At 37.1% G+C, this 24,843-nt stretch overlaps 1 protein-coding gene across 2 annotated transcripts in view; it reads left to right on the plus strand.

Moving 5' to 3' along the window:
- The window catches only part of EIF5B (eukaryotic translation initiation factor 5B), a 68,470-nt gene that overhangs the window by 38,102 nt on the left and 5,525 nt on the right, over positions 1–24,843 (plus strand). Inside the window, exons 10-21 of one of the 2 annotated variants that reach the window (XM_058278190.2) lie at positions 927–1,210; positions 8,652–8,759; positions 8,967–9,077; positions 14,597–14,664; positions 15,257–15,398; positions 20,266–20,397; positions 20,589–20,771; positions 20,912–21,073; positions 22,572–22,703; positions 23,549–23,680; positions 23,795–23,871; positions 23,976–24,140. In XM_058278190.2, the coding sequence (XP_058134173.1) occupies positions 927–1,210; positions 8,652–8,759; positions 8,967–9,077; positions 14,597–14,664; positions 15,257–15,398; positions 20,266–20,397; positions 20,589–20,771; positions 20,912–21,073; positions 22,572–22,703; positions 23,549–23,680; positions 23,795–23,871; positions 23,976–24,140 (1,696 nt within the window). The remainder of the gene's footprint in view (positions 1–926; positions 1,211–8,651; positions 8,760–8,966; positions 9,078–14,596; positions 14,665–15,256; positions 15,399–20,265; positions 20,398–20,588; positions 20,772–20,911; positions 21,074–22,571; positions 22,704–23,548; positions 23,681–23,794; positions 23,872–23,975; positions 24,141–24,843) is intronic. The other variant, XM_058278191.2, reaches the window with a different exon arrangement.

Raw genomic sequence — 24,843 nt, forward strand, 5'->3', positions numbered from 1 at the left:
CTCTGCTGTGAAATCCCTCCATTGAGTTCATTTCTTACATATTCTAGTGTGAGAATTTCTACTTTACTATTTTTTTGTATTTTCTCATTTCTCTTCTTAAGTATTGAATCTTTTTTTTGCTTCCTGAATGTTATAAGAGTAGTTATTTTAAAATTTGGTTTAATAACTTCCATATGAAAACTGCTCAGGTGTCAATATGAAGACATTCTTCATGTGCGTTGTTTACTGTGCTTCATTACTTTTATAGATTGTGCAAGACATTGTACTTGTCAAACTGTAGAAATAGTTTGAGGCCAAGGGTGGTGTTATATTTCTCCAAAAAGCAGCTGTATTTACTTCTGCTTGGAGTCTGAGGGAACTAGCAATATGGAATTACTTTTTCTAAATTCAGGATTGAGAGAATAAAAAGATTGTCTGCTACTCCTGGGTGCTCCCCAAGGACATCCCTTCAGAAATTTCATCCTTCAGTGAACATGTTCCCAAATGTCTGTTCCCATTCGCACCTTCCAAATCCTATCACTGAGGGGATTATTAAAAGCCCTGCTTAGCATTTCAACTGTCTCCCCCAGAATCAGCAAATGATCCCAAGATTAAAGTAGTACTAAATAATGCATTCACGTCACTTGAGTTTCTCTCCTCCCTTCAGTCCTGGCTCATTAATACACCTTTTTTCCCTCTTCCTAAAGTATGATTTTATGCATTCAGTTTTCACTGTGAAATGACAAGTCATTCCTATAGCATAGGGACACTTTGCAGTTAAGATGCAGCAGAACATTAATTTGCAATTAATGATATACTGTAGTGTTAACTGCCTTAATTGATATACTTTCAGTATTATTGGCCTTTACCTTAAAGTCTCAATTTCTTGATACACACGTATCATTTAAAATTTCGTTTATTTGAAATTCTATTTGTTTCTCTAAAAGAAGGAAATACAGTGCATATAGAAGTAAAAGAAAACCCTGAAGAAGAGGAGGAAGAAGAGGAGGAGGAAGAGGAGGAAGAAGAGAGTGAAGAAGAAGAGGAGGAAGGAGAAAGTGAAGGCAGTGAAGATGATGAAGAAGATGAAAAGGTGTCAGACGAGAAAGATGAGGGAAAAACCTTAGATAAAAAGCCAAGTAAAGAAGTGAGCTCAGAATCTGAATCTGACTCTGATGATGATCGAACTAAAGAAGAAAGGGCTTATGATAAAGCAAAACGGAGGATTGAGGTATTTGTTTTTCCCTTTCTCTTTCCTTCTTTTCTCCCTATTCTCTCTCTCTGCTCAATCATTAGAACAAACACCATAGTTTACAACTAAAGCGTTTTAAACTGAGCACCATTTTTAAAAAGTATTTCAGAGCAGTGTTTTTTCCATTTGGTTGTAATGTTTAGACATATAGGCCTTTGACACTATTGTAATCCAAGGACTTCACTCCCTTTCCTTATTCAGAATGGTGAATGATTCATCGTTTTTTTCTTGTTTATTTTCTCCTAATTTTAATTGCAGGATGTTTGTTTTATAGATAGGCAGAGATAGTCTGAATAAATGCTCTCTAGTTATGAATGTCATTTATGTGTTTTTCTCACATATTTACATTAGTCAGTATGAAGCATTGGATCACCTTAGATTTTTAAATCTAATGGTTTGAAGAGGCTCTTATTTAATGAAGACCACATAATTAATGGGCTTTCTCTAGTTTTCTTACCTAATTCAGTAGGCTTCCAGAGAAAGTTTTCTTTAGTTCCTTCAGCTTAGCATAAATGATCTTTTAAAAAGTTCTTTAGCTTACTTGAGGATGCTAACCTATTTCAAAGCTAAAAACTATTTTAGTTTTCTCTTTTTCATCTTTCCATGTATAAATCTAATTTTTCATTAAAATTTTTTTTTTCTTCTTTAACCATTTACTTCTCACCCCCCCCCCCCCCTTTGTTTTGTGCTCACTGTGTGCTTTCTCTGTCCATTTGCTGTGTGTTCTTTGTCTGCTTGTTCTCACTTTAGGCAGCACTGGGAACTGATCCTGGGTCCTTCTGGAGTGAGAGAGAGGTGCTCAATCTCTTGCACCACCTCAGCTTCCCGGTCTGCTGCATCTCTTATTGCCTCTCCTCTGTGACTGTTTTTGTTGCGTCATCTTGCTGTGCCAGCTCTCTGCATGGGCCAGTACTCCGTGCAGGCCAGCGTTCTTGTGCAGGCCAGCACTCCTGTGTGGGCCAGCTTGCCTTTACCAGGAGGCCCTGGGAATCGAACCCAGGACCTCCTATATGGGAGATGGGAGCCCAATCACCTGAACCACATCCATTTCCTAAAATTTTGTTTTAAAACCTATATATCAGTGCTTGCTTTTTTTGTCCATAAAGTCCAAAGAGGGATACATTTTCTGGATTTTGAAACGTCTAAAAAGGTCAGTAGTTCCAAATTATGGTTTCTTAGCTCCAGCACTGTTGATATTTCAGACCAGAAAATTCTTTATTGTGTGGGTCTTCATTGTGGGATGGTAGGCAGCATCCCTGACCTGCCCTCTGCCCTCTGGATTTCAGTAGCATTCTCTTCCCCTCTCCCAGTATGATTCTACCTCTTTCCACAGCACCCTAACCAATTTCCTTGCACCATACCCATGTTTGAGAGACAAGTAAAATATCTGTACTATGTTTGCTGATTTTAAAACAAACAAAAACTTACATAAAGCAGAAAGTAAAGGTTAGCCCATCATTCCACTCCCAAGGTTTGTTAATAGTTCTGTGTATGAGATTACAGTTTTAAGAAATGTTTAAGTAAAAATATTAAATTTTATATGTATTCTTTTCTGTGGACCTCTTTTGCTTTTTCATGTAATTTTTAAAATTAGATAAGTTGCAGGTTTACAGAAAATTCATGCAGAAAATACAGTGCTTGCACCTCTCCCCCCTCCCTCCACAGTCCTCCCCATCACTCATACTTTGCACCAGTATGGCACCCTGTCACAACTAATGAAACGGTATCAACATCCTTATATCAATAACCACATTCCATGGCTTATCTTCGGGCCACTGTTTGTGTTGTACAGTCCTACAGTTCTTAAATTTTTTTTCATTCTAGTAACATATATACAACTGCAAATTTTTGCTTTCAACTACATTCAAATTCACAATTCATTGCTTCCAGTCATATTCACAATGTACCACTGCTATCACCCCAAACAGAAACATGGTGCTAATTAAACATTAACTCCCCATTCCCCTCCCCCACCCTGGGGGAGCTTCAGACTCCTGGAATTTGCTTATCCTGTTTCATGTTACTGAGATCATGCGATATTTGCTCTATTCCCACTCCCTTTCTTTGTGCCATTGTTATCAAACATGTTATATTTGTCATAAACCCAAAAAAATCTTTTTTATTGCCTTATTTGATCTTATATATTTTGAAGTAGTTAAACAAAAGGAAAAAAATATAGACTTATATTAACCTACATATTTACATATATATTGCTTCTCATTTCTTCCTATGGATTTGTTACTATCTGGTGTCATTCTTTGCTACAGCATAGCTTCATCGCCTCCTGTCCCTGGTTTTGTGTTATCTTCGTAATTTTTATTACATCCTTATATATCATAAGTGCCTTTTTTTTCTTTTACTGGAGGTTTACAGAAAGATCATACAGAGTTCTCAAATAACTCTCTTCATATGCACAGTTTCCCCTATTTTTAACACTTTGCATTAGTGTGGTACTTCTGCTACAACAGATGAAAAAGTATTACTCTAATTATACTATTGACCATAGTTCATAGTTTATATTAGGGCTCACTGTGTTGTACAGTTGTATGGTTTTTGTTTTCTGTTTTTTTTTTAGTTTTTATTCTAGCAAGATGCATACAACCTATAATTTCCCCTTTTTAACCACATGCAAAATATATATTTCATTGGTGTTAATTACCTGCTTGTTGTGCTGCCATTTATTTTTTTATTTTTTATTTTTTAAAGATTTATTTATTTATTTATTTCTCTCCCCTTCCCACCCACCCCCCTGCCCCGGTTATCTGTTCTCTGTCTCTATTTTGCTACGACTTCTTTGTTCGCTTCTGTTGTCAGCGGCACAGGAATCTGTGTCTCTTTTTGTTGAGTCATTTTGTTGTGTCAGCTCTCCGTGTGGATGGCACCATTCTTAGGCAGGCTGCTCTTTCTTTCACGCTGGGCGGCTCTCCTTATGGGGCGCACTCCTTGCACTTGGGGCTCCCCTATGCAGGGGACACCCCTGCATGGCAGGGCACTCCTTGTGTGCATCAGCACTGCGCATGGGCCAGCTCCACACGGGTCAAGGAGGCCCGAGGTTTGAACCGTGGACCTCCCATGTGGTAGACGGACGCCCTAACCAGTGAGCCAAGTCCGCTTCCCATGCTGCCATTTATTACCAAAACTTCCCCATCATCCCAAACAGAAATTCTTTACCAATAAGCATTAACTGTCTATTTCATACCCCCAGACCAGCCTCTGATAACCTTTATTCTAGTTTCTGGCTCTAGGAATTTGCTTATTCTAATTATTTCATATCAATGAGATTATACATTATTTGTCCTTTTTCTGTCTAGCTTATTTTACTCAACATGAGACCTTCAAGGTTTATCCTATTTTTTTAAAATAGGTAATTAGAACTTTTAATAAATAGCTTACCTGAACTATAATTTACATACTATGAAAGTCTCTCATCTTAAGTGTACAGTTCAGTTTACTGAGTTGAGCAGCCATCACCATAATCCACTTTTAGAATAGTTTGATCACACCAGTAAGATTCCTTTGCCTGTTTACAGTTAATTGCCATTCCCACCATTACCCCAGGCAACCATTGATCTATTTTTTGTCTCTATTAGATTTGACTCCTCTTTAATTTCATATAAATAGGATCATGTAGTAGAATTCAAACAGTAAAATTATTGTTTAATGAAGTTTTTAAAATCACGAGCAGTAGAAAAATACACATTTTTACTGGCATTTATATTTACCTTTTTATTTACTTTTACTGGTACTCTTTTTTTCCCTTACTCTGAGTCAAGATTACCTTTAGGTGTCATTTCTTTCAGTCTGAAATATATCTTGTGATATTTCTCTTAGAATGCCAATCTGGTAACAGTGAATTCTCTTAGTCTTTTTGTAATCTGGAAATTAGTTTATTTCACGGTCAGTTTTTAAGGCACATTTTGCTGCACACAGAATTTCTGGTTAACAGGTTTTTATTTTTCGTTCACTTAAATACGTCATCCCGCTGTCTCCTGACCTCCATTATTTCTGGTGAGAAATCAGTTATTAATCTTATTGGGTTTACCTTATTCATGACAAGTGATTTTTCTCTTGTTTCTTTCAAGATTTTGTTTTTGACTTCGGCTTTTGACAGTTGTCAAAATGGTTCTTTCAGTATGGATTTCTTTTGGCCTTTATTTCTTCAAATATTTTTTCTTTCTCCTGTTCTTCTGGAATTCTCATTACATGAACATTGGTTCACTAGATTGTGTCCTTCAGGTTTCTGAGGCTCTCTTAATTTTTTCCCTTCTTTTTTCTTTCCATTGGTTAGACTGAATAATCTCTATTAATCTATCTTCAGGTTCTCTTGATTCTTCTGCTAACTCAGATCATCATTTATTTTAAATTTATTTAACTTTTCAAATCCAGAATTTCCTTTTTTTTTCCCCAAGTACAAGTGGCCAAGGATTGAACTTGGGACCTTGTATGTGGGAAGCCGGTGCTCAACCACTGAGCCATATCAGCTTCTCTGAGTTGCTTCCCTCATTTATTTTTCTTGTCATTTGTTTTTGCCCTTTCTGGAGGCACTGGGAACCAAACCTGAGACCTCCCATGTGGTAGGCAGTGCTTAACCATTTGAGCCATATCTGCTCCCCCTCCATGTGTATTTTTAAAAATAATTTGTTTCTTTTTGTTATATACTCCATTTGATGAGTCATCATTCTTATCACATTTTCCTTAATTTTTTTAAACATGGTTCATTTTAGTTTTTTGAACATATTTGTAGTAGCTGTTCTCAAGTGTGTGTCTGCTAGGAGCAACATCTGGGCCCCTTAAGGATGTTTCTTTTGATTCCTTTCCCTTTGTTTGGTAAGCGGGTGCCCAACTGCTTGAGCCACATCTGCTTCCTCAGTATTGTTTTTGACAATGCCCCAAAGCATGAAAGCACGAATTCCACTAACTCACACCACTTCTGCCCCATGTAAGCTATAGGAGTGGGAGGAGTGATGGAATAGCTCCTGTGTAAAACTCATTGTTCCTTCCATTGTTTTTACAAAAGGTCATAGACTTTTTTTTCTTTTTTAAGATTTATTTATTTCTCTCCCTTCCTCCCTCCCCCCCCCACCCCACCCCAGCTGTCTGTTTTCTGTGTCTATTTTGTTGCGTATTTGTCTGCTTCTGCTGCCGCCGGCGGCACAGGAATCTGTGCTTCTTTTTGTTGCGTCATCCTGTTTTGTCAGCTCTCCGTGTTTGCAGCACTATTCCTGGGCAGGCTGCACCCTCCCTCGCACTGGGCGGCTCTCCTTACCGTGCATACTCCCTGCGCGTGGGGCTCCCCAGGCAGGGGACACCCCTGCGTGGCACGGCACTCCTTGCATGCATCAGCACTGCACATGGGCCAGCTCCACACGGGTCAAGGAGGCCCGGGGTTTGAACCGTGGACCTCCCATATGGTAGACGGACGCCCCAACCACTGGGCCAAGTCCGCCACCAGAAGGTTATAGACTTCCTTGAATTAAATATTTCTTTGGCCAATTTCCATGGTCTTTTTTTTTTTTAAAGATTTATTTTTTATTTATTTAATTCCCCTCCCCTCTCCCGGTTGTCTGTTTTTCTGTATCTTTTTGCTGCGTCTTTTTTTGTCCGCTTCTGTTGTCGTCAGCAGCACGGGAAGTGTGGGCGGCGCCATTCCTGGGCAGGCTGCTCCTCCTCCGCGCTGGGCGGCTCTCCATATGGGTGCACTCCTTGCGCGTGGGGCTCCCCTACGTGGGGGACACCCGTGTAGCACGGCACTCCTTGCGCGCATCAGCACTGCGCATGGGCCAGCTCCACACGGGTCAAGGAGGCCCGGGGCTTGAACTGCGGACCTCCCATGTGGTAGACGGACTCTCTAACCACTGGGCCAAAGTCCGTTTCCCGATTTCCATGGTCTTTAAATGACTTTTTGTTTGTTTTGCTTTTTTTATTTTTATTTTTATTTTTTATTGTTTTGTGTCCAGTTTTAGCGTTGCATTTTCAGGAAAAAAAAGTATTTGCCAAACCCCTTATCCCATCATTCAAGAAGTCCCATCTCAGCCTGTTTAGCAGCCTCATTTTGTATTCTGTTTTATAAAAGGATCTTAATTTAATCTCATGGATCCAAAATCTTGCTACGTTTTAGAATTTTGTGAGCTCCACCCCAGACTTCCTGAGTCAGAATCTTCATGGTGGATTGGGATCTCTACCTAGATGCGTCTTAGGCAGTCGATGGGTATCGGCCATGGTGTTTGGAAAACACTCGTTATGAATCCTGCCAATATCCATTATGTTACGCTTAATATCTCTTTCACTATTATAAACAGTACTGCAGTGAGCAAACACTTTTGTTGTACAAGTACATCTTTGTAGATTTGTCCTGTCAGTGCTTCAGGATAAATACTTAGAGGTGGAATTCCTGTGTCTGAGTCTGTATCACATTGCCCTCCAGAAAAGCTTAACAGTTTTACCAAGTGTGGGAGAGGCGGGCAGTTTTCAACTATGTCAAGTCTTAATTAAAATAATTTTGAATTTGAGTTGTACATAGTATGAGGCTGCTATGTATTACTTTTAGTAAATAAGTCTTTCAGGCTCACATCTGCAAGTCTTAAACGTTTGTCATTGCAGGACCATTTCCCTCCTGTGTTTAGTGCTAGAAATGAAAATAAAGAGCTCTTATATAAAAATGGATTTTACCTGGAAAATGGTTGGTAAATGACATTACTTCAGGGTTTTGATGAAAGTCTTATCTCATTTGTAAATCAGTTATATTGTACTTAAAAGGTTGTCATTTTGAGGGACTATATATATATATATGTATATATATAGGCCAGTATTTGTTGGTTATCAGAAAACTGAAGTATTTAGGTAGTGCTACATAGAAGAACATTTCGGCTCAAGGAAAAGCTTTTCTCATAGTTATTGGTGTACATGAAAGTGGTAGTACCTTGGGAAGGTAGTAAATGGCACTGGATTTATTTAAGCAGAGGCTTAATTAATAGCCTCCTAATTGACGTTTTATAGCATTTGTATACTGGGTAAAAATTTGAAATAATCTCCACAATTCTTAAGTCTAAAGAATTTGTTTAAATGCATTAGAATGTCTGAATTGTGAAGTATGACAGAAAACCAAATTGATTATATTTTGTAAAACTAGCTGTATACAAAAGTGTTTAGAAAGTTTGCGCCAACTCCACACACCATTCTTATTCATATTTAATAGCATGAGTCTGAAATCTCTCTTAAGCAGGTTTTTCCTTGCCTAGATGGCTGTGATAAGATTTAGACTGTAAAGTTTACATTGTAAAATTAATTACCTATAATGATGTCAATATAGACCTTGGATGCAGGTTGTGGTATTCTGTTATCAGGGCAAAACAGTGAAAGGAAAATAATGACGGTGAGGGCTTGAAATAATAATTTTTATGTTTTTAAATTTTATTTCTAGAAACGGAGATTTGAACATAGTAAAAATGTAAATACAGAAAAGCTAAGAGCTCCTGTTATCTGTGTCCTTGGACATGTGGACACAGGGAAGACAAAAATTCTGGATAAGGTAAGAATATTTTATGAATTGATATAAATTTTTAAATAGCTAACTAAACATTTTCAATAACCTCACTTTCTATTAGTCTTTTTAAAAGTTAATAAAATAAAAAGAAATTTTTTAAAAAAGCTAATAAAAACCATAGCACAAATAGGCAATTCTGTTTACAATATATTGTCTTCATCAGTTTCAAAATACACATCTGTCTTCTCACAGCTCCGTCATACTCATGTACAGGATGGTGAAGCAGGTGGCATCACACAGCAAATTGGGGCCACTAATGTTCCCCTTGAAGCTATTAATGAACAAACTAAGATGATTAAAAACGTAAGTAACCCTATATTTCACATGGGAGTTTTATTCTCTAACAAAAATTAGAATACAAATTATTTCAATCAAAAGAAAAAGTACAGATGGGAAGCACATTTGGTTCAATGTATAGAATGTCTGCCTACCACACGGGAGGTCCAGGGTTCAAACCCAGGGCCTCCTGACCTATGTGGTGAGCTGGCCCTCGTGCAGTGCTGATGCACGCAAGGAGTGCTGAGCCACTTGGGTGTTCCCCACGTAGGGGAGCCCCACCCACAAGGAGTGTGCCCCATAAAGAGAGCTGCCCAGTGCGAAAAAAGTGCAGCCTGTCCAGGAGTGGCGCCGTACACATGGAGAGCTGATGCAGCAAGATGACGCAACAAAGAGAGACCCAGATTCCCGGTGCCGCAGACAAGAAGAGAAGCAGACACAGAAGAACACACAGCAAATGGACACATAGAACAGACAACCGGGAGTGGGGTGGGGAAGGGGAGAGAAATTAAAAAATCTTTTAAAATAAAAAAAGATATAAAGGAAGTGACCATTAACTATTAAAAAGAAAAAAAACAACACAGAGAGTAGTATATCAGATAACTATTTCACCACCATTTAAAATGAACATGTTAGTATGTAAATAAAGCACTGATTTGCTTTAGGCCTTCCTTTTCTCTCCCAGAGATAACTACTGTTCTGAAGTTAGAGCATGTGCTTCCCCTCCTTGTTCTAATACTTTTAAATACCATTCATCTCCATCTTTAAAAATTCTGTTTTTCCACTCTTTCTATTATATTGATTACATTTTCCTTATCTCCCTTTTTTCTCAAAATTGTTTTAGATAACATAAAGAAAATCATGTAATGCTTAATGAATCATAACAGTACAAATCTCTTTGAGAAGATAGAATGTCAGCCCTCTCAGAAGCCCTCCACATACATGTCCCTTCCCAGTCAAAACCCTTTTCTTCTACCCCAGAGCAACTTTAATGGTGATAATCGTTTTTTTTTTTAAATGGATTAGGGGTTGTAAAATGGTGATATTCCAATTCTACCATTCATCTTCCTTTATTTATTGGATTACTTCTGTAGAGAAACTGCCTTATTGTTTGGTTACTCAGAGATAATATATATAGGAAAGGCAGAATAAATGCCTGGTCCTGTACCTTCTTTACCAGTTTTCAAAATAAAGAGTGGCCAGTTTTGTTTTGTATTATGAACTCTAAATGTAAATTTAAACATATTTACTCTTTTTTATTTCATTTCAGTTCTATTACTGATGCTGAGATAGTTCCATCTTTGCCCTGTGGCTGGCTCCTGTGTGTTTTGAATACAGTTATAGTAGTATTAGTCTTTATTTGTATCCAGCTATCAGGCATGGCAGGATGATCTAGTTCATCTTATACATTTCCTGCCCCAGGCCTGAAGTGATCACTGCTTCAAGAAATGCTATTAGTTTTCATGGAAATTGGCTTTCAGGCTAGCATTCTGGACACTGGGCAGTGGACAGAGCTAGAAAATTAAAACGTGTGCATGTGTGTCTGTATAAATACAATTCCTCATTAGTTTATCTTGACACTTTTTTTTTTTTTAAGATTTATTTATTCTCCCCCTGCCCCGTTGTCTGCTCTCTGTGTCCATTTGCTGTGTGTTCTGTGTCCGCTTGTATTTCCATCAGGCAGCACTTGGGATCTGTGTCTCTTTTTGTTGTGTCATCTTGCTGCATCAGCTCTCTGTGTGTGTGGCACCATTCCTGGGTGGGCTGTGGTTTTGCGCGGGGCAGCTCTCCTTGCACAGGGGCCACTCCTTGCACGGGGGACACCCTTACGCAGGGGCATCCCTGCGAGGGCCGGCACTCTGTGCGCAGCAGCACTGCGCGTGGGCCAGCTCACCACACGAGCCAGGAGGCCCTGGGTATCGAACCCTTAGACCTCCTATATGGAAGGCAGACGCTCTGTCTATTGAGCTACATCCGCTTCCCCATATTGATACTTTTAATTCATGCTTAGGACTTCAAGTATTTTCTTAACCTCTTCCTAATTATATCTGTATTTCTCTTTTTTTCCCTTCTGAAATCGAGAATCCTAGGTCTCAAGGACTGGGGGTAATAGAATTAGACTATCATGCTTTCCCATATTACATACACAACATTCTCAGAATAGCAGTACCAACACTACCAACACTACCACCTGCATGATTGCTGAAACAATTTTTAAAAATTTTGTGTATGCTCTTCCCATTCTGTCTCTCTTGTTTTGTTTATTTTAGCAGTTGTATTCTTCCTGCATTGTTAAAATGTAATAATTAACGTCCAAATCAGGGGAAAGAAGTGACAGTTATTTGAACAAGGAAGTTTGATAAAAAGAATCAAGGGGATTGGAGTAATGGTGACCTGGGTAAGAGGAAAGAAAAAGACAGTCAAAGGATACTCTAGAGTTGAAGGGAGAGTATCCAGCAAAGGAGCACATTTTAGAGGAGACAGCCCTTTTCAAGGCTGGGATTCAGACCTCATTGGAGACGTGTGGTTGAAGCCCACTGGAGGAGTACTTTGGGTTTTCCCAGGCCGCACACAATCACAGACTAAGGCTGGCGGGCAGAGAACCATCTCCTGAAGGCACCGGTAGACTTGGCCAGGAAACTGTCCCCCTAGGCTTTCTGCTAACTTGCTGGAAGGCCAGATGGGTCCCATCCGGGTTCCTGGAAAGCTCCTGGGAAGCTGCCCAAGGAGGAGTGTATACTATTTTACTGGGAAGTTGTCATTAGGAAATCACCTGGATTTGAACTGGGACACCAGTGGAACTTGTTAGTGGCAATGCCTCTGAACTGAGTAATGCTTCTGCTGAGCATCTTTTCATCATATTTGTTATTTGTATATCTCTTTTGAAATGCTTATTCAGATCTTCAGCTCATTTATAATTGGGATGTTTTGTTTTCTTATTTTTTAATTTTGAGGATTCTTTATAAATTCTGGATACAAGTCCTTTATCAGATAGATTTGTAAATGTATTCTTCAAGTCTGTCTTGTCTTTTCTCTCAGTAGTACCTTTTGAAGAGTAGAAGTTTAAAACACTTTTTAAAATATATTTTTATTACGGAAGTTGTGAATTTACAAAACAGTCATGCATGTGTGTAGAATTCCCATAGAACACCCCTCTGAAATCTTTTTCTTCTCTCCTTGCCATGTTCTATTTCTTGAGGCATACATGTTTGTGTTTGTTCAAGCTTGTGTTCATTCTAGTTTACTCTTCATTTCTGAACCAATTTTTCTTTTATTTCTAATACTTTGCTATTACGGCTTCAGATATTCCCTTTATTCCTCTACTTTCTCTTTTTGGAGTTCCTTTTAGAAGAATTCATATGTTTTTATTATCTCCTGGTTTCATCTTCTTCCTGTACTACTTAAGTAAATTTAAATGCATTTATTTCTGTTAGCTGAAGGTTTTCTGGGAATACTAATATTTCTGTTATATTTGACTCTGTTATTGATCATTTCTACCCAAGGTTCTTAACTTTTTATTGCCTGCTCATCTTCACGTGGGAGTTTTTGTTTGCTTTTGTTTTCTAGCATGAGTGCTGTGTTCCCTAGTTTCTTGAAGATTCCCCATACAGCTCTTTTACATTTGCTCCTATCAGCTGCCTGGGAGCTAATATTTCATTTCTTTCTTGGCGTGAGAACTGTGCACTATATAGGTCAATATGTGGTCATATTGAACACATTCCAAAAGAGAGGTCTATTAAAAAAGACCAAAGCCCATGTCATCATCCAGTTCCTCAGATTCTTCTCTCTTTGCTTCCACTTTTCTTCTCAGCTGGGGCAGCAGTGGTGGTGGAGGCAGAACCGCCCACCGGGGCAGGACCTCCCACTGGTACAGCCCCTGGGCAGGTCCACCTGCCCCTGAATTGCAGATGAGGCTCCTGGTGTTGACATGGGCCAGCGCCTTTGCAAACAAGCCAGGCTAGAAAGGTTCAGCATTTACACCAACTGCTTTAGTGAGAGCATTGATCTTCCCCTCTGTGACAGTGACTTCATTGTCGTGGAGTATGAGGGCTGTGTAGATGCAGGCAGACTAGGAGACGGAGGCCCTGGTGCAAGCGGGTGCTGGGCACGGTACAAGTTGCTGGATGCAGTGAAGGCTTCCTCCCAACGTGGCCTTAGCTTCCTGGGAAGAACCAAGCACCTTAGTGCCCAGTGATTTGACTTTTAACACTAATTCCCTCTTTATGAACCTAAGTTAGAGAATGATTTCTATTTTGTTCTTTGTGTTTTTGATGGTAGGGAGTTAAGCCCTTCCAGGTCCTGCTGCTTGGGTAGGAGTCTCATTTCCAGCTCCCTGCTTCAAATGGCCCAAGACCATGAATTCTGAACTGTTTAAATAATAAGCCCCAACCCCTAGATGTTAGAACTTCCTTTGCTATCCCTTAGGCCCCTAAGGCATAGACTTGGACGCTCATCTCTCAGGCTCCATATTCTCTCTTATTTCTATCTAGTTCATGGGGGTTCTCCATATATAGTTTAAATTTTATTTTGGTTGTATTTTAGTCACCATTTTTATGTATTAATAATTGGGGGGTTTGTATCAGCTTATTCCACCATCTTGCCAGAACTTGAAGTCTCATGTTATTTTAGAACATTGTTAAAGAAGCAAGATTAGGCCTGTATTATAGTTCTTGTGATAACCTCTATATGACAAATAATTGTAATTCTTTATCTTTGTATTCAAGATACTGAAATGAAAATATTTAATTATGACATTCAACTAAATGTTAATTTAAGACCATCACATTGCAAATTTGAAATAGTTTACATTTGAATCATATTTTATTGATCAGGAGATAAAAAATTTTGACAAATTATTTGAAAATTAATGGAAAATATAGATAAGCATTGTGAAGGGTTTTTTTGGTGTGTGTGTGTGTGTGTGTATGTATAACTTAATTAGTACTACTTTTTAGGTTAAAAGAGAATGAGTCCTGTTGTAATGTTTGCATATATTTATGTGCTTTTGTTCAGAAAGTTAGGAATTTATGACATGATTTGGATAAAGCAGCATATGAATTTTCATTAAAATTTAGGTTGGTATAGTGAAAGTGTTCTTTAAAACGTACTTTGAGGTATTTCTGAGAGTTGACTCACTTTAAAATTAGACCAGATAAATTTTCTAGATATTGAGAACCTCATCTTGAGTATTTAGCTTCTTATATATATAATCACTCTCAAATGACTTGCTCTGTCATTTTTATCACCTTTCAGTAATAATTGGCTGAAACTTAAATTACATTTTAGTTTTATGATCTTAAAAAACGGGTCTATTTTCTCATTTCATTTTTTTTTTCTGCAGAACTTTTGATATTGATCAAAGCATGAACTGTTGTGCTTTGCTTGTTGACTCAAGCAAACTTTTAAAAGTTTATTTGGAAAAGGGAGTACAGATACTTTTTAGTTTTCGTGGCAGACTAATTGATTTTAAATTAGAAGCTTTAAAAAGAAGTTTTCTTTTTTCTGGCTTCCTTAATAGCTCTGTACTTTCCCTCCACTATTTCTAGTTTGATAGAGAGAATGTACGAATTCCAGGAATGCTGATTATAGATACTCCTGGGCATGAGTCTTTCAGGTAAGAACAGTTTGAATCTTTTGTTATCAAGCAAACTGCTTCAAATCACAAAATCTAAAAGTTCAGTGGGTGAGAAGGTCCGATTGGTGATTTACCTTGGGTGGTAATTGAGGTGTTTGGTCCCTTTAATTACCATTCCCCAGCTATGCATAATTGTTTTAGTAGTGTTTTATTTGGATACTTGTTTTTTATAGAGGGAAGTCTTTCCTGCTTTGAAAGAGCACCTCCTTAATGTGGTAGGCAGACCAAATCCTAGTACATAAACCCAGTCTATCTCCTGTGAAACCTATTGCAGGTGGAATATTTTAATTTTGTCCCTTGGCCATATTCCTTAGTGCAAAAACTGGTCAGTAAAATTGGCAGAAATATTGGAGTAACTTCTGGAGCTAATTCATCCAACTAATATCAGTTCACTGTATGTATCAGATAAGCATTTGACAAGTTAAGGAATAATGGCACTTTAACAATTTAATGCATGTACATCATTTTCTTATTGTTTAGCTTTTACAAAGACACCAGTATTGAATTTGAATAAGTAAAAGTATTATTTTCCAGGTTTTCTATTTGTACATCCTTTCTCTCTTTTCAACAGTAATCTGAGAAACAGAGGAAGCTCTCTTTGTGATATTGCCATTTTAGTTGTTGATATCATGCACGGTTTGGAGCCCCAGACAATTGAATCTATCAACCTTTTAAAATCTAAAAAATGCCCCTTCATTGTTGCACTCAATAAGGTAAGCTCTCCTGAAAAATTTAATTGTGAAAAAATACTTCTTAAATTTTTGTTATTTAAAAATATTTATCTATGGCCATATAACCTACATATAATAAAACATGCCCAAAGTACGTGTACAGTTCAATATGTATTGTTAAATTTATAATCTTTTGAGTGGGGGATCTTTTACCACTCATGGTCTTACAGATTTCTGCCTAGACCATTATTTATAAAGGGACTATGAACATTTCTGCACAAGTCTATGTAGACATTTGTTTTTATTTTCTTTGAGTATAAAATAGTATTGCTAGGTCATATGGTATGTATATGTTCAGCTTTAAGAGAAACTGCCAAAATTTTCCAAGAAGTTGTACCATTTACATTCTCACCAGCAATGTATAAAAGTTTCAGTTCTTCACATTGTGCCCTGTCTTTTGCCATTCTTATAGATGTGTAATGCTAAATTATTGTGGTTTTAATTTGCATTTCTATGACGACTAATGGCATTGAACATCTTTTCAAGTGCTTATTTGCCATTTGTTTCTCTCTGGTTAAGTCTGTTGAAAATCCTTTGCTAATTTTTTATTATATTGTTTTATTGAATTTTAAGGTTCCTTATATATGCTGATGTAAGTCCTTTGTCAGTTACGTGTATTGGGGATATTTTCTTGTAGTCTTGGACTTACTTTTTCATTTTCTTAATAGTGTGTGTTGAAGACCAGAAATTTCTTAATTAATCTATGAGCTTTTAAATTATGATTTGTGGTTTTTTTTGTGTTCTATGCAAGTCATCCTTTCTTAACCATGTCTGAAAGTTTTCTCCAGTGTTTCTGGACATTTGTAGTATTAACTTTTGCATTTAGATCTATGATAGGTTTGGAGTTAGTTTTTGTGTGTGGCATAGGATAAGGATTGAGGTTCACTTTTTCCCATATGGATAAGCAGTTATTTCAGCACTATTTTTTGAAAATATTATACTTTTCCTCATTACCTTGTAATCTCAGTTGAAAATTAATTGCTCATATAGTGTGTGTGTGTTTCTAAACTATCTTCTGTTTCAATGACCTATATGTCTGTCTTTCTTTATGTCAATACCACCCTATCTTGATTATGATAACTTCAGAGTAAGTCTTGAAAGCAAGTACGCGTAAGTCCTTCAACTTTGTTTTTCTTCCTCAAAATTGTTTTGGCTATCTTAGGTCCTTGAATTTCCATATAAAATTTAGAATCATTTTGTTAATTTCTACAAAAAGCCTTTTGGGATTTTAACTGGGATTATATTTTATCTGTAGATAAATTTCAGGAGAATTGACATTTTAACAATATTGAGTCTTTCGATCAGTGAACATTGTATCTTTAAATTTACTTAGCTTTACTTTATCTCTACAGTATTTTGTAGTTACATTGTCTACATGTTGGACATTTTCCTGAATTTATCCCTAAGTATTTCATGGTTTTGGTGCTATTTTAAATAGCATTTTTAAAAATTTGAATTTCCTGATGTTTATTGCTATATAATATATTGACTTTGTGTCTTTGTGACCTTGTTAAGCATTCACTGATTAGGCCTAGTAGCTTTTCTATAGATCACCTGGGATTTCCTCTGTACATGATTAAATCTTTTCCTTGCCTTAATGCACTAACTAGATCTTTAAAACAGCGTTGCATAGACGTGATGAACATAGACATTCTTGTCTTTTTCCCCATCTTAGGGGGAATGTGTTCATTTCATTCTTTTTTCATGTAAGTACATTGGCAGCTGTAGGGTTTTTAGGTACAGGCATCTTATCAGGTTGAGGCTGTTCCCTGTATTTCCTGGGTTGCTGTGAGTGGTGGTGTTTCAATCACGAATCATTGTTGGATTTTGTCAAATGCTTTTTCAGCATCTCCTGAGAAGTTCATGTAGCTCTTCACCTTTTTTCTGTTAATAACATGAATTACATGATTTTTAAAAATGTGAAACCAACCTCACATTATCTGAATGAATTGCACTGGGTCATAATGTATTTATCCTTTTCATATATTGCTGGATTTGATTTGCTGGTATTTTGTATAAGATTTTTGTGTCCATCCATGAGTGATAGTGGCATGTAGTTTTATTTTCTTATAGTCTTTTCTTTTGGATTTGCTATCAGAGTAACAGTGACCTTGTGAGCCAAGAAGTATTTTCTCCTTTTCTGTTTTCTGAAACAGTTTGCATAGGAGTGGTCTTATTTCTTCATTGTTTGATAGAAATCACCAGAAAAACCACATCAGCTGGAGTTTATTTATAGGGAAGTTTTTATGATAAATTCAATTTCTTAAGTACTTAGAATTTTAAAATGTTGTCTTCTGTCAGTTTAAAAATTTGCATCTTTCAAGGAATTTGTCCATTTCATTTAGGTTGTCCAAATTTTGGTATACAATTGTTCTTGGTAATCCCCTATTATCCTTTAAATGTCTGGGTATCTATGGTGATGTCCCGTTTCATTCCTAATATAAGGAATAATGTTCTATTTTTTTTTAATCTCTGGGAGCTTTTATTAATAATTTTTGTTAGGCAAGTTGTCGGTTATAGGTATTTTTATATTTCATGCATAAAATATAAAAACACAGAAAACAGAGTTCCCGTATACCTCTCTATTACTAACACCTTGCATTAGTGATATACATTTGTTATAATTCATGAAAGATTAGTTTTATAATTGTACTATTAATTATTGTCCATTGTTTACAGTAGGGTTCACTATATTATACTGCCATTTCCTACCCCCAACCCAGCTCTTGGTAACCTGTATTCTAGATTTTGACTCTGTGAGTTTGTATATTCTAATTATTTCATATCACTGAGATCACACCATATTTGTCCTTTTGTGTCTGGCTTATTTTACTCAATGTGATGTCTTTAGGGTTCATCCATGTAGTTGCATGAATCAGAACATCATTCCTTTTTAATGGTGAATAATATTCTATTGTATATACCACGTTTTATTTATCTGTTCATTGGTTGATGGATACTTGGGTTGATTTCAGATCTTTTTCCTTTTCTAATATAAGAATTTATAGCTATTTCTAAGCACTGCTTAGGTATGTTATGTTTTTATTATTACAGAGGTCAAAGTATTCTCTGATTTGTTGTATGATTTTTTTTACCTTCACCTATGCATTATTTAGAAGGATGTTGTTTAATTTCTAAATATTTTGGGATTTTTCCAGGTATATTATTATTATTGATTTCTAATTGAATTCCATGCAGGCAGAGAGCACACCTTGAATAATTTCATTTCTTTTAAATTTATTGAAATTTGTCTTATGACCCAGCATATGGTTTCTTGGTTTCACTTGAAAAGAATTATGTTTTGCTTTTGTTGGAGCAAATGCTCTGTAAGTATCAATTAGGTCAAGTAGGTTGATAGTATTATTTAATTCTGTATCCTACTGATTTAGGGTCTGCCAATTTTATCAGTTACTAAGGGTGGATTTTTGAAATCTCCAACTGTAATTAGGGATTTGTCTGTTTCTTCTTTCAGTCCTTTGAGTTTTTACTTCAAGTTATTTTTATATCAGGTGCATACAAAGGAAGATTATTGTTTTTTCTTGAGGAGCTGATCCTTTTTCATCATTACAAAATCTGTCTTCATTCCTATTACTATAACTTGTCCTGAAGTCTACGTTATCTGATATTAATGTAGCCACTCTAGCTTTATTATGATTACTGTTTACATGGCATCTTTTTTTCACATCCTTGTGTATTTTTAGAATGCATTTCTTGTAGATGTATGTAATTGGAATTTTTTTTTCTATATCAAGGACAGTAATATGTTTCTTTTAATTGGAATGTCTAGAGTATTTACATTTAATATGCTGTTTAAATGGACTATGCTGCTATTTTTTTCCTACTTAACTCATTTCAGATTTATTCTGTCCTTCTTTTTCCTGCCTTCTGGGTTAATTACACTCCACTGTATTTCATTTTATGCCCAGTGTTGGCTTATTAGTTATGTTTGCTTTTATTTCTTAGTGGTTGCTCTAGGATTTGCAGTATTTATCTTGTATCACTAACACATCACACTGATGAATCTCTCTCTGTGTTCCAGTAGCATTATACCTCTTTTGGTCTGTTGTAAAAACCTTATACTCATATACCTCTTTCCCTCCTCCTATCCTTTGTGTAATTGTTCTCATACATTTTACTTCTTTATATGTGTCATCTTGCTGCGCCAGTTCTCCGCGTGGGCCAGCTCTCCTGTGCAGGGCAGCACTTCATGTAGGCCAGCTGTCTGCATGGGCCAGCTCGCCACTTGGGCCAGCTTGCTGTCACCAGGAAGCCCTGGGCATTGAACCCTGGACCTCCTATATGGTAGATGGGAGCCCACTTGCTCGAGCCACATCTGCTTCCCTCGGTATTATTTTTGCTTTATTTAAACAGACAGCTGTCTTTTCAAGCAATTTTTAAAATGTAAAAACAAGTCTTTCCATTTTTACCATTTGATGCTCTCCATATTTGTGTAGATCCAAATTTTCTTTCCATATCATTTTCGTTCAGCCTGAAGAGCTTTAACCTTTCTTGAAGTGCACATTTACTCACCGTAACTTCTGACCATTTCACAATTCTGACAACATAGTTAATTGTCCTAGGATAATTTTAGCTTTTTCAAACAAATGGCAGTCTCAGATGAACTCAGTGGTAGCTGACAGGCAAATGGTACCTGAGTAGTTTCTAATTTAAGAAAGGATGCAGGTAAGCACAATGCAAGGGCCTTTTAGTATAATAAAATCTCTGAGTAATAACAGTTTTCTGGATGTATATGATGTATATCAGGAATTTTCTGAAGCAGTTAATCTCATTTAAAGTCCTGAGTATTCTGAATGTTCTAGAGATGTTTCTCATGAAGAAACTTTTCCAGATTGATAGGTTATATGATTGGAAAAAGAGCCCTGACTCTGATGTGGCAGCTACTTTAAAGAAGCAGAAAAAGAATACAAAAGACGAATTTGAGGAAAGAGCAAAAGCCATAATTGTGGAATTTGCACAGCAGGTGAGACATCTTTCACATTTTCATAAAGAGCCTATGTCACAGAACAGTTTTTCTTTTATTATGTTGTCTTTCTAGTGAAGTCCACATTTTCATTAATCCTGGTTTATTTAGCTTCTAGTTAATCATTCCTATTCTGGACACCATCTTCCACTGTTTGGCATTTTGAATGACTTTGCTTTTTACATATATAGGGCTTGAATGCTGCTCTATTTTATGAGAATAAAGATCCCCGCACTTTTGTGTCCTTGGTACCTACCTCTGCACATACTGGCGATGGCATGGGAAGTCTGATATGCCTGCTTGTCGAGTTAACTCAGACAATGTTGAGCAAGAGACTTGCACACTGTGAATCGCTGAGAGCTCAGGTGATGGAGGTAATCATCATCTTTTCTGCCTGTTGCTCTCCTTTTTTTAATGGAGGGTTCCCTGAGTGGGGGTGTTTACTACATGTGGATTTAATGAATGTGGTACATCACAGCATGTATTTCACTCCCTTTGCAATAATGTCTCTTAGGTGAAAGCTCTCCCAGGAATGGGTACCACTATAGATGTAATATTGATCAATGGACGTTTGAAGGAAGGAGATACCATTATTGTTCCTGGAGTAGAAGGACCCATTGTAACTCAGATTCGAGGCCTCCTATTACCTCCTCCTATGAAGGAATTGCGAGTGAAGGTAAGTTGGGGTGATTTGTGTGTGTACATGTAGACTTGCCTGGTATTTTGGAAATTTTGCTGAAGGTGCTTCCTCACTTTGAGAGCTACTTAGCTTAACACACACCACACACATCCATCACTTTCCCCATTTTACTTCAGCTGTCATCAAACAGAAGTACTGTAGTCAGAGGAGAAATGAGTGAAAGTACTTGTTTACCAGACTAGGCTTCTCATACTAATAGAAGTATAATGGGGGAGCAGGTGTAGCTCAGTGGTTGAGCACCTGCTTCCTGTGTACAAGTTCTGGGTTCAATCCCTGGTACCGCCTTAAAAAAAAAGTTCAGTTCATTGTACTTACTGGTTCTATGCTGCCAGCTAGTTTTTCAGTAACGTTTTAAATTGGGAAATAAAACACTCATATTGAAAAGTCCAAAAAATATAGATGAAAAATATAACAAATTATTAGGCACAACAACCAGCTCAAAAATCAGAACAGCTGGCACCCCAGAAGCTTCTTCCTTGCCTCTTCCTGATCGTAGCTACCTTCTACTGCCTTAGAGTTTTATGGTAATAAACAGCCTTGCTTTTCTTTATAGTTATAAAATCTATGTTTGGACTTTATATAAAGGGAGTCATTCTCAATGTATTCCTTTGTATTTGTTTTTTTCCCCTCAGTAAAAAACTAGTTTCAAGATTTGTCCATGTTGTTGCAGTTATAGTTTGTTCAATTTCATTGTTCTGTAGTGTTCCATTGTATCCGTATACCGTGATTTCTTTTCTCTTGTTGAAAAGTGGAGGCTGTTTCCAGGTTTTCATTTTTGTTATTTCTAATGCTGCTGCTGCAGTGAACATTCCTCATATTTCCTGCTTGTGTGGTTGCGTGAGTCTGCAGAGTGCCTACCTAGGGGTGAATTGTGAATTGCTTCTGCTTATCTCCAGTTTTACTAGATAAGGCCATGTTGTGGTCCACTGCAGGTGTAGCTGTACCATATGGTTACTAACTAGTTATATTCTCACCTGCAGTATTTTAAAGTTCTCTTTCTTTCACATCTTCACCAGCTTTTTGATCCTGTCATATGTTAAATTCTTGCCTTTTCTGTGGGAATGTAGCTCCTTGCTTTTTCACTTATAATTTCCTTGATTGTTAATATAGTTTGTCATTGTTTTATACGTTCATAGCCATTTAAATTTCTTTAGGCCCCCTTTTCCCCTGTATTATATATCTATCTTACAGATTTAGAGGAGTTCTTAATACATTCAGGATACTAGTCTTTTGTTGGTTTATCCATGCTGCAATGTCTTCTCTTCTGACTTGTCTTTACTTTTTCTATGGCATCTTGAGAAATGGAAGTACTTAAATTTTAACATTGAATTTATCAATTTTTAAATCTGGTTGTTGCTTTTTATGTCTAGTTTAAGAATTCTTTCCCCATCCCAAAGTCATGAAAATATTACCTTATATTATTTTCTATTGCTAACCAATTTTCAAATAAATGTGATAACAAATCTCTTTTTAGAATCAGTATGAAAAGCATAAAGAAGTAGAAGCAGCTCAGGGGGTAAAGATTCTTGGAAAAGACCTGGAGAAAACATTGGCTGGTTTACCCCTCCTGGTGGCTTATAAAGAAGATGAAATCCCAGTTCTTAAAGTAAGTCATTAAAAAAAAATTTCCCCCCAAAATGTTTGTGCTCTTCTTTGTGTCAACAGGGCACAGACTGGGAATGGGGAATAAAAAGGCATCTCTGTCTGTGTGAGCCTGTTGTCTGGTGGCCTCTTAGCAAACAATTTGCTTTAAAATTAGTTTGTCACAGTCATAATAACTGGCATAAATGTTTATATAAAACAGCTAGAATTCTGAATTTCTTCAAATTAAAAATGAATAAAGTTACTTGCATTTTATTTTAGATGCCCTAATATGTAGACAGGATTTTAAAAAATCGTTATTAGGTGCTAGGACTCACAGGCTCTCTGCCTGTTTGTAGGAGCAGTTGGCCTTCACAAAGCTGTCATAGTTTCAGAGAAGCAGGAGTTGAGCCAGTTTACCTGTGGGCTGGCCAATGAGGAAATACAACTCTTAGTAGCAAGAAACTCTTGTGTACTGAGACCACCACTGGTAAAGTCATGAGCATTGGAGAATTCACTTCCTAGGGACCGTGAGAATAGGAGAGGTGTCCCTGCTTGGCCATTCCTGGGTTTAGCGTGGACTGCCATGTCTCATGGCCCCAGCATGCTTGCTTTACTTATTTCTAGTTAAAATCTCTTCTTTTCCAGAGGAAAGAAGAACCGAAATCATGAGATTAGGGCATTTCATAGTTAAAACAGTCAAGCAAAGCCTTTTGGTATTTTATAATAAGTTTTAAAAGATTATTCCTATTATTTCATGCCCCAACCGTCTCAAGGATGAACACGCAACCAAAAGGAGACAGTTTGAATATATGCTTTTGAGGATACAGATGTATTAATAAACTTTGTGAAATCTGATTTCCTTTCAAGGATGAACTAATCCATGAGTTAAAGCAGACACTTAATGCTATCAAATTAGAAGAAAAGGGAGTCTATGTCCAGGCATCTACACTGGGCTCTTTGGAAGCTCTACTTGAATTTCTGAAAACGTCAGAAGTGCCCGTAAGTACTTGTACTTGATTCCAGAAGAACCAAGGGTGATAGTGGTTTGCGATGCTGTTTCTGTTGCCCAGTACCTGCAAATTAATTTTAAAATTCTTTTTTTTTTTTTAACAGTATGCGGGAATTAACATTGGTCCTGTCCATAAAAAAGATGTTATGAAGGCTTCAGTGATGTTGGAGCATGATCCTCAGTCAGTAATTTCTCTTTTGTAACTAATGTTTTCATGTTCACCTATCTTCTTAGAACTGTCTCAGTTTTTCATTGAATACTCTTTGATTTGTTTTAACCTTTCAGATATGCAGTAATTTTGGCCTTTGACGTGAGAATTGAGCGTGATGCACAAGAAATGGCTGACAGTTTAGGAGTTAGAATTTTTAGTGCAGAAATTATTTATCATTTGTTTGATGCCTTTACAAAATATAGACAAGACTACAAGAAACAGAAACAAGAAGAATTTAAGTAAGTTGGTGCTTTTACTTACTTTGGCCCTCTGGTAATCAAGGTGACTTTTTGAGAATTACCAGATACCAGAAGGGTGTCTAGACAACAGAACCATGGCATTCCTCTTCTGTCAGGACCTGCATCTGGAAGTGGTGTGTTATAAATTGGACGTCTTGCACAAATGTAGACATTCAAGCAAGTGTGTGGACAAATGCCCTCTTTAGCCTTTCAGTTTATTTTTAATTGTCAATTGGGCAAGCCAAATGAACATTAATGGGTGAGTGAGTAGTTGCTAAATTTTGGGGACTTTATCTTGTTGGAATTCTTCATCTGGTGCTGAATGGAATGGAAGTTACAGAATTAGAGCATGGAAAATTAGGAAACAAGGTAAGGGATTCTGAGAGAAAAGTTTATTCTTCTGCAAAGATTAGCTTGCCTTGTATGGAGTGGGACTGTTGTGTTAGAGGAGGAGTTGACAGTAAACCAGACTAAATGCCGTGCCCTTTAGAGCTCAGGGAGCTCTCTTAATGGGAGAGACGGCTAATAAAGAAATGAGAGGTGGTATAAATTCTAAAAAGTGAAAGAGGGCAGAGCGAGGGTCTAGAATAATAGTAGGAGGGGAAGGCATTGCACTGAGTAGAGACTTGAAGGAAATGAAGTGACCTACACAAATAACTGGGGAGTATCCAAGGAGAAAGAAGAGCAAGTTGAAAAGGCTGTG

Source organism: Dasypus novemcinctus, chromosome 17 (assembly GCF_030445035.2).
Source record: "Dasypus novemcinctus isolate mDasNov1 chromosome 17, mDasNov1.1.hap2, whole genome shotgun sequence".
Classification (NCBI taxonomy): Eukaryota; Metazoa; Chordata; class Mammalia; order Cingulata; family Dasypodidae; genus Dasypus; species Dasypus novemcinctus.